The following is a 10,582-nucleotide window of genomic DNA, read 5'->3' on the forward strand; positions in this document are numbered from 1 at the left end:
ATTTTTTTAATATTTTTAAATAAAGAATATTACAAAAAAAGAAAATTACAAAAAAAAAATCCTAACTTTTATATTTGTTTTTTATCTCTTCTCTCAACGCCAAGACTATTTCTAACTCGTCACCCTCTAGGTGATCAATCGGCTGGGATAGAATTTTCAAATCATCCCGTCTTTGTTTCAGGGAATCTCTAGCGACATCTCTAGCTTCTTTGCTCCTTCGTATTTCGGCCCTTTGTTGTTGGAATACGTTGAATGTATCCAACTTGCATAAAATGTCATCCAACTGGTCGCTGTATATTCCCCTACGCGAGCCAGAACTCCCAGCTGAAGGCGATGTCGTTTGTTTTTGAGCACGCCTTCTTGAGGCATTTCTTCCATACTCATGCCGGTTTGGGCTTGGCGAATCATCCAAAAGGTCCTCAAACTCTTGATCTCGTGCATCAGATTGGGCTTGGGACGAGGCCCTTGACCTTTTACTAGACGAGTTAGTTTCGCTACCAGTGGGGATAGTCGCCCACTTTGGATGGAATTTACAAATCTCCCAACAATGAATGAAACGGAAGTCGGTGTTCATATTTGATTTGAATGCATTTACTGCATTTGTCAAAACGTCGGCTTCGGTTTCACCACTTTTAGGGTTTTGCTTTGCTTTATTTAAAAAAACCACTAAATTTTGTAAGTTGAATGCTTATCTCGCTCCACTTTGAGGATAAGCTATCGTTTTCACGATAAGTCCGCCTACCCATTTCTTCATGGAATAGTCTACTAACCGATTCCCACATGGCGGTTCGATGTTGCGAATTTTCTATTTTAATAAAAAATATTAATATATTACAAAGTTACATAAAAAATAACCATTCCATTAATATAAACAAAGGTTAAGAATACCTAAAGTTGAATGTTGAGATTGTTCACACCAAGCCCTCGCCAATGCAACTTCTTCAGCATAGACCCATTTTTTGTTGTTTTCGTTTGGCGGTTTCAACTACTTTATCCTCCTCGGTTTTTTTCTTATGACTTCTCTTTTTGATGGGTTTCGATGCGGAAGGACCATCATTGGGTGGTTGAGTTTCGGGAACGGTTTCGTTTTGTGAAAGGTCGATGGAGGTTGGTGAAAGGTTGATGGGCGATTGTGTAAACAGGGTAGGTATCGAATCATCGGAGTGTGAGAAGTTAGTAAATACACGATTCCCAAGAAGCGATGCATAACTCGCTTCATGGGGCATGGAAGAGTGTATGAAAAATGGACGAGGAATTGGACGATTGGGTGGTGGGCTAGGATTAGTTTCTTGGAATGCATACGGGTTGGTCGGGTCATAAGCACGGTTATAAGGATGCATTTTTTCGTATTGTAGAATGAGAATTTGAAGATGTATAGAAGATGTGGTTGAATGTGGTAAAAAATGGAAGAAAAATGTGAGTTTTATAGTAAAAAAATGGAAGAATTTTTTTTTTTCATATAGCCGTTGGCCAACGGCTATTTTCTTTTGGCCATTCACAAACCGCCATGTCACCTTGCTCCCCCGCCCCACGCCCGGCTTGAAACCAAGCCCCAAGGGGCCACGCCCCAACCCAAGCCCACCCGGGGTGGTGCCTTGGGCGTTTTCCCCCCAACCCAAGCCCCATACCCCACGGCCTTAAGTCACCTCACATGCTTTGTATGTAAGGGTTTTTCTTTGGACATTTTACATCTCTTTTTAATCTTAGTTTTTTTTTTTTAATAAACTACAAATAAATGTGCAGAGAAAAAAAAAACCAAAACCAGTTGAACAAATAAACTCAATTCTTTCTCTCCTTCTACATTATACTTTTCACCCTAAGCATAAGCTATTGCGGTATGGATGTCAAAACGAACCCACTGGGAAACATGAACCCACTGGGTATGATATTTGCTGATACCGTTCGGATTATCAGAAACATGAATACCTGTTTACTTGTACCATACATGTAAACATTTTATTTTTTGCTTTTAAGTTCCTTTGTTCCAAAGTGGTTAATAGTCCACATTTTTTTAATATTTCCAAATTTCTTGGTACTAAACTTATATATAAACAAAATCAAAAGAAAAGTATTTGGAAATCCCAACGAGTAACTTTTAATAAGCTGGAGATACCCATGAACCTATGGGTATACCCGATACTCTACATGTATTGACATCGATTGGGCTTATGTAAATATGTTTGGGCCTGAGATTAATGATGCATGTCCCATTGTTGCCCCTAGTTATTGACATTAACAAGTTTAAAATGTGATTTGGTTACAAATCTATTTAAAACATGTCCCAATATCATGTCTAACTTTTATAATATCCTCTAAAATTTGCATTAGATTTATGAAACATGCAATTATAACATCACCTATAATTTAAAGTGTTACAATTTACTTCTTAAACTTCCGTTATACAGTTTATTATTTAATTTCATATAAATTACATAAAGATTAACATATGTAATCCTCCATTCTTACCAACAATTAACTTAATTAGTTGGTCTAGCAACTTATTTCACTTCAATAACACTAAGACAACACATATTATTATTTATTAACACCAATTTATAATTTTAGAAAATTTATTATTAGGCTTATTATAGACAACAAACAATTAATTTGACCAAGATTAACCCAGAAGATTCATATTGGTTTCATATTGTCACTCAATGTATGGGCCTTATTTACTTATTGAGCTAAGTATAAATGATTTGTGGGCTTGTAAAAACATGGTGGTCTGGACCATTGTAAGCCAACCAAATGTAAAAGTAGGGCACATGAAACAAAAGCAAAGCAGGGGTCGTCTGGTTTCAGAGTCGAGTAATGGACGTGTGCTTACCTCCGTGTGAAGAGGGTGGAATTAGATGGATATTAACTTCATCGGAAGAGATATTAACTACTCAATTTCTTTCATTTCCCTTCTCGTTTTTCTATCTTAGCTGTAACTCCCTTGTCACGTATTTAATTTGCAGGCAGGGAAGAACTTGGAACACTTGAAGATTCCTCTCACTCATATTCAATCAGCAACCCATGATTTCTCATACGAATACAGAATTGCAAATTACATGGGGGATGGCTATGCTTCCTACAGAGCAGAACTCGAGCATTATGATAAAGAGAATCCATCATCCAAGAGACACAACACTGTACTTATTAAACGCTACCCCCCTTCTGGAAAGAAGCGGTATGGAGAAAAAGAGTTTCTCACAGAAATTGAAATTCTTTCCAGTGGAGTTAAGCATTACAACATAGTCAATCTGCTTGGATTTTGTTTTGAAGAGTCTGAGATGATCCTTGTCATTGACAATTTTTCTAATGGATTTCTTGGTGAGTATTTGGGAAACCGCAAAGACAAACGTGTTTTGACTTGGGAAAACCGTTTGAAAATATGCATTGATGTTGCACACGCATTAAGGTACATTCACTATGAGATGGAAGACCAAACGAGGATAATACACCGTGATATATGCAGTTACAACATTGGGTTGGATGAGAATTTGGAGGCAAAGATTGTTAACTTTTGGCGGTCCGTATTCCTGCCTCCAAATCAAGAAGACGAAGCTCTCTATCTCGAATATATTGGCAAACGTACCTATGCAGATCCGGAATATAAGAAGACTGGTAAGCTAAAAAGAGAATCCGATGTTTATGGTTTCGGAGTAGTCTTGTTTGAAATTCTATGTGGGAGGTTAGCCAATGACCCAATATACCTTAAGGAGAGTGACAAAGGGCTGGCCCATGTAGCAAGACGAAGCTTGAGCACAGGATCACTACAAGAGTTGATAGATCCTGTAATAAAGGAAGAAGTTGGTGAAAACGGGTTTGTTCTAAATAGAGGACCCAACAAGGATTCTCTGCACACGTTTATTTCAATTGCACACCAATGTGTGGCGGAAACTCAAGTCCAACGCCCAACAATGAAAATCGTAGTCAAGGAACTTGAGAAAGCATTATTCTTTCAAGTAAGTCACTGTTCTGAATTCAGTTTATCAATGCCTAGAAGTAATCTGTGTGATGGTTCACTGTTATATAGAAAACAAATTAGAATGCCTTATGAGGTTGGGTTCAAATTATATAAAATTCATTGTTAAAAATCCTTTCCAACTTATAATGTCTAGGATCAACCTATCAAGTTTACTTTTTAGACATTGTGGGAATTTATAAATCCTACCTTTTAGACTATTAAGTTAAGACCTTGCTAGAATTGCTTATACGTAAGTATAATAATAAATAAAAGTTCAATCCAAAACCTTTAGAAAACACAATACAGTGCATATTTATAAGGGACATTTATCATCATATTAAAATCATGTTGTTAAGTGTTTGTGATCAATGATGTGACCCAATTATCAATTTACTCATCATTTATAGTTTTTCATAATATTTAGAAAAAGATAATACCAATTTAGTTTTCTATTACCACTTTATTAAATTATTAATATATTTATTTTATTTGCTGTGTCATGTTTGACAGAACAACAACAAGGATAACCCCAAAATGTCACTTGAAGACATAAAACGGGCGACACAAAACTTTCACGATGACAATTTCATCGGTGGGGGAGGATTTGGTAAAGTCTACAAAGGAAACCTTCAAGATGGAGATGGAATTAAAACCATCGTTGCAAAGCGATTGGATACAAGGTTTGGTCAAGGAGAACAACAATTCTTTAGTGAGCTCCAAATTCTTTTGGAGTATAATCATGAGAATGTCATTCGTCTTGTAGGCTACTGTGATGAAACTGATGAAAAAGTCCTTATCTATGAGTATTTGTCCAAGGGAAGTCTTGATAGGTATTTGAATGATACTTCTCTTACATGGGTGAAACGACTTAATATATGCATTGATGTTGCAAGAGCGTTGGATTTCCTACATGGAGGAGTAGGAAAACAAGTAAAGGTGATACATAGGGACATCAAAACTGAAAACATCCTGTTAAAGAATGATTGGAAAGCAAAACTGGCTGATTTTGGGCTTTCGCTAATATGTTCAATAAATCAGGAAACAGACTATATCATCGATCATGCGTGTGGCACAAGAGGATACGTGGACCCACTTTATAGACAATCGGGATTCCTTACCATAGAATCCGATATTTACTCGTTTGGTGTTGTTTTATTTGAGATTTTGTGCGGGAGATCAACGTTTGCAATCCACAAACATGAGGGTCACTATCTACCGGATTTCATTAAAAACAAATTTGAAGAAGGAAAGCATGCTGAGGTGGTGTTCGAACAAATCAAGGAACAAATCGTGCCGCAATCGTTGGCTACATTTCAAGAGATTGCCTACCAATGCCTACATCTTGATAGAGAAAAACGACCAACAACAAAAAAAGTTTTAATGCAACTTAAGAAAGCATTGGTATTTCAAGTAAGTTATCACAGTTTTATGAAAGCCAAGTTCCTTTTAAGTGCATTAATACAAACTATGACTTCAACTTTTGTTCATCAATGGTAATTTTTATACGTTTTATCTTTTAAAGCCAAGAACAAACACACACACATGTTTGTGTGTGTATATTAAAAACTGTATTTTTCTAGATGTTTTAGTGTATTGTTTTACGTTTTAATTATTTATATCTTTATGGTAAAATACTTGAATTCTGTCATCTTTTTATATTTGAATATCTATAAAATAATTGATAACCGAATATAAAGAGTATGCAAATCCTTATGTACGTGTAAACTTAAGAGTTTAATATATTATGTGTACCTTTAAAGTCATGACTACCTTTAAATCATTTATATTTATTCAATTTTTAAGCTTATTTAATTAAGTGGAATAGAAAGTCAGGGACTGAGGTTGCTGGATCTTATATATTTATGTATGTGTGGTTGCTCATATATCTTACTAGATCTTACCTTCTCTTTCATTTGTAACCCGTTGTTTAACACTCCCTTCTACTTGATAAACAGAACATGGCATCAACAATGAACCAGTTTGCTCACTTACAAATCCCACTTGAAGATGTGGCGAAGGCCACCAACAACTTTCATCATGATAACATCATCGAACATGGTGGAGTTGGTATCGCATATAAAGGACGACTCTTGTGGTCTGGGAGGTTGATGGAGATCACTGCACGGAGGTTTGATTGTAAGCATGGGGATGGAGACCTCGAGTTCTTGGCAGAAATTTCAGCACTTTCTGTTCTCAAGCATAAAAATCTAGTCTCTATTATTGGGTTTTGTGATGAGATAGATGAAAAGATCATTGTAACCACGTATGAGGCCAATGGAAGTCTAGGGCAGTATTTGAACAGCCTGAACCTCACATGGAAGCAAAGATTGAGGATATGTCTAGGTGTGGCTCGCGCGTTGAGTTACTTACATTATGACAAGGGACGTGATTATGCTATTCTACATTGTAACATCAATAGCAACACTATTTTGTTGGACGATAATTGGGAAACCAAGTTATCCGGTTTTGAATTTTCCATCAAACAATCAGTAAACGATAAGGATCAAGTGTGCCCTTGTGAACACACTGGCACATTGGGGTGTGTGGACCCAGCAATTGAAAAGACGGGAGGTGTGACCCACAAGTCAGACATCTACTCATTCGGAGTTGTTTTATTCGAAATATTATGCGAGAGGAAAGCGTTAATTCATAACGAGGTTGATAAGTCTCTAGCTCTGTTGGCCAAGCATTATTATGAAAAGGGAACATTGCATGATATAATCCATCCTCCTCTATTAAATCAAATATTGTCTCCGCAATCACTCCTCATATACTCAAAGGTAGCATATTCTTGCTTAAATGATGATCGAGCACACCGCCCAGATATGCACCATATTATGGCTAAACTTGAGAAAGCACTGGAACTTCAATTGCGTGGTGAAAATATTGTAAGACTTTTTTTCCTATTTTATTATCCTTTTTTCTGGTGTACATCATTCATGCATACTAATTTTCCTTTTGAATCTGTATTTTTATATCTTATTCTTCTCAAAAGTACGTGAAAATAGGATGGTAAAAGAAATCTAAATGAATGAAAAAATAGAAACATCCAGGATGGGTAACACACTTTTATTTTTTGTAAGTTTGGGATATGTATGATATTAGTTGATCCTGTCCAATTAACCGCATCAAAATCAAAATATGATATATATGATTTTAAGACATACAGTAAATAGCATCTTTCAGTTACAAACTTGGAATTACTAAAAATACATAAAATTGTTAGAATTTTGTGTGAGTTTTTGATACTTTAAGTTGGGTTTTGGTGAGTTTATGATTGGATTTTGGGTAATGGGTGTCCCAACGGGTAATTTTTTTTACCACATATGACCATACGAGCTATACACGATACGTGCGGATATACCTTGTACGTAGCCGATGGATAATGAATATGTGTGCGAATATGTGTATGATACTAAATATTAGACACAATTTATAACCGGGTATGAAATTGAGATTACCAAAATCCGACACTTTAGCATTCATAGCGAATCAGACGGACTGGTTGGGTTGACGCGTTGTTTATACACTTTTTTGTATGTAACGATGGAAATAATAATTTATACTTTAAACATTAACTTTTTTATGTTTAGCTATTTTTGACTTACAACCTCTTTAGACATGCTATTTGTTAATTGCTTAATTTATTAAGAGTTTACTTACGTAATTATTAATCTTTTATTTTTGTAGCACTTCTATTATTATTAGAGTAAACTACCAGGTTTGGTTAAATTTTAGTTTTGGTCTTTTATATATATACTTGGTCGTAACCCATTGAATGTTTGTTTCTAGTATTATTATTTTTTTTGTTATGATTTCACCCTTTTTTTGAAATTAGAAAAACAAACAAGAAATTATTTAAGGGTTTGGTGTTCTTCAAAAACCCATGTTGCATATGGACGCCTATGCTCAGAGAAAACCTCAATCATTGGTTTTTAAAGAACACCAGTATTCTTAAACATTCCCTACATATCGAAATTGGGTTGCTTAAGAAACACCCTATTCTTGAAAATCTAAGCAAATCAAACATGGATTTATGAAGAACACCATTTCTTATTATTATTTGAGAGGTGACAAAAACATCCAGGCCAGTTGGTTGCGAGGGAGGGGTGAGGGGGATCAGGTTGATGGCGTAGGGTAGGGGTCCTGCAAATTTATTATCATAGCTATTATATGCAGTGGAAATTTTAATTCAATTAAACTTTACTAAAGTTTTATGGGCTTGGGGAAACGAGTTGGGATGGACAATCTGTGAAGGCCCAACTGTGGTTGGCACCATATTCGTTTCTTGTTGAGGTTCCAAACAACATATATGTCGATCAGAAGGCAAGGCTCTGGTTTGCTACAATTTAATCAGTTAGCAGTGAGGTGAGGTGGAGATGGGTTGCTATACTCTGTACAGAGTGGAACCCATTTGCCATGTATAATTGTAGATCGATTCAATGTAATCTATAGTTTTTCTAAAAGTTTTAACAACGCATTTGTTTTCTCAATTTATGTCAGTTTTGTAACTCTCTTTCTCCTTTCACATATTTGCAGGAAAACAAGTTGGGACAGTTGAAGATTCATCTCAATAATATTAAATCAGCAACAAATAATTTTTCAGAGGCATACACAATTTCATCTTGGCCTTACGATTATACTTTGTACAGAGCGGAACTCCACTATTTTGATAAAGAACATCTGAAGGGACAGAGCACTGTAGTTTTAAAAAGGTACCCTTCTGGACATGACGTGTATGGAGAAGAAGAGTTTTTTACAGAAATTGAAATACTTACCTGTGTTAAGCATCCCAACATTGTAAATCTACTTGGATTTTGTGTTGAGGATTCTGAGATGGTCCTTGTTACTGAGAATATCTCCAATGGATATCTTATTGATTATTTGGGTAACGTCAACCACATGTGCATTTTAACTTGGGTAAAACGTTTGAAAATTTGCATTGATGTTGCACATGCATTGAATTACCTTCACTATCAGATGGAAGACCAAAAGATAATAATAAACCGTCATATAAGTAGCTACAGCATTGGGTTGGATGAGAACTGGGGGGCAAAGATTGTTGACTTTTGGTTCTCGATATTCCTGCCTCCAAATCAAGAAGCTCTCTTTCGGAACGATGTTATTGGCAAAAAGTTCTACATAGATCCACAATATGGGATCACTGGTAAGTTAAAAAGAGAATCGGATGTTTATAGTTTTGGAGTTGTATTGTTTGAAATTCTATGTGGGAGGAAAGCCTTTGACCCAATTTACATGACGGAGAATGTGAGAGGGTTGGGCCCTGTGGCAAGACAAAGCTTCCGCATGGGAACACTAGAGGGCATGATTGATCCTATATTAAAGGAAGAAACTGGTGAAAACAATTTTGTTCTAAATAAAGGACCCAACAAGGATTCTTTGCACACATTTATGAAAATTGCATATCAGTGTGTGGCAGAAACTCAAGACCAACGTCCGACAATGAAAGTTGTTGTCAAGGAACTGGAGAAAGCACTATCATTTCAAGTAAGTCAATTTTCCAAAACATTAACCTTTTTATACACATGCAAAATGCTTGTTAATAGTAGACAAATTAATAAAGCACAAACCGATTTTCATATGTACCATAGTAATTGTACTCAAGTCATTACATTTATATTGAAAAAACACTCTTCAATTTTTAACTTCTAGTGTTCCGTTCCTAAGCCCTTTTCTTAACTATTGATGAAGTTATTAAAGCTTCTTTTTTAATCGAACTTACTCTTTTTCCTTGACTATTGATGAAGTTATCAATGCCCTGATGTACCATCCCCCAGGGGCGGCTATTCTCTAATCACAATTATAATATTCATTTGGCTTTCTCATTGTCCCAGTTGAATTCAGAGGTAAAATCTGATTATGCGGAGGAGAAGAGTCATGCTTCTGTAATTGAGACACAAGTAGTTGAGCTTACCAATGAATCGAAGAGTATGAACATGACTGACAAATCTGAAAATTTTGAAATTCATAACAAGGAAAATATGTTACATGACCAGACAGATGAGACGGATGACCCAGCTGAACCTGATTGTTGTAAGTTTGCTATATTTTAAATTTTTAAAATTGATTTATCAAGTGGAGTCTTAAGCTGGTGATATGTGGGTACAGGAAAGTCAGACTCTCAGGAAGGCTGCTACACGTTCCTGGCTAAATATGTTAGAAACAAGTGCACAGATATGAAAAGGAGGCTAAGTTGCAGGTTCTTTTGGTGGTTGTATTAGGTGGGGTTGGCTGGACAGCAGTTCGCGTTGAAACTAGTCATGTTTATATAGGTTAAGTTTAAACAAGTTGGGTGGATTCTGTTGGACTTTTTTGCATATAAGTTAATCTGTTTGTACAAGTGAATGTCATGTTGATGCTTCTCTAGTTCTTTATGTACTTGTTTATATTGATAATTAACTTTCTTTTAGTTTTTTTAAACAAGTATCAACTTCATATTTTTGTCGTAGGAATTTATTTGTGCAATTAAAACTCTCAAACAACCCCGTTAATTTCATGACGTGTTTTATTTGTCATGTGTACTCGTACTGATGGTTTCTTAGAAGGTAATGGTCATGACTTAAAGATAAGCATAATTATGTAGCAAATAAAGCTTCTTTTGATTTGTGG

General features: G+C 35.7%; 1 protein-coding gene across 1 annotated transcript in view; it reads left to right on the forward strand.

The window, feature by feature from the left end:
* LOC110891459 overlaps positions 1-10,330 on the forward strand; it is a 37,841-nt gene extending 27,511 nt beyond the window's left edge. Inside the window, exons 5-9 of the mRNA XM_035987209.1 lie at positions 4,463-5,362; positions 5,908-6,840; positions 8,492-9,460; positions 9,808-10,006; positions 10,082-10,330. Of these exons, the coding sequence (XP_035843102.1) occupies positions 4,463-5,362; positions 5,908-6,840; positions 8,492-9,460; positions 9,808-10,006; positions 10,082-10,083 (3,003 nt within the window). The 3' untranslated portion in view covers positions 10,084-10,330. The remainder of the gene's footprint in view (positions 1-4,462; positions 5,363-5,907; positions 6,841-8,491; positions 9,461-9,807; positions 10,007-10,081) is intronic.
* Positions 10,331-10,582: the final 252 nt, after the last annotated feature.

Source organism: Helianthus annuus, unplaced genomic scaffold (assembly GCF_002127325.2).
Source record: "Helianthus annuus cultivar XRQ/B unplaced genomic scaffold, HanXRQr2.0-SUNRISE HanXRQChr00c001, whole genome shotgun sequence".
Taxonomy (NCBI): Eukaryota; Viridiplantae; Streptophyta; class Magnoliopsida; order Asterales; family Asteraceae; genus Helianthus; species Helianthus annuus.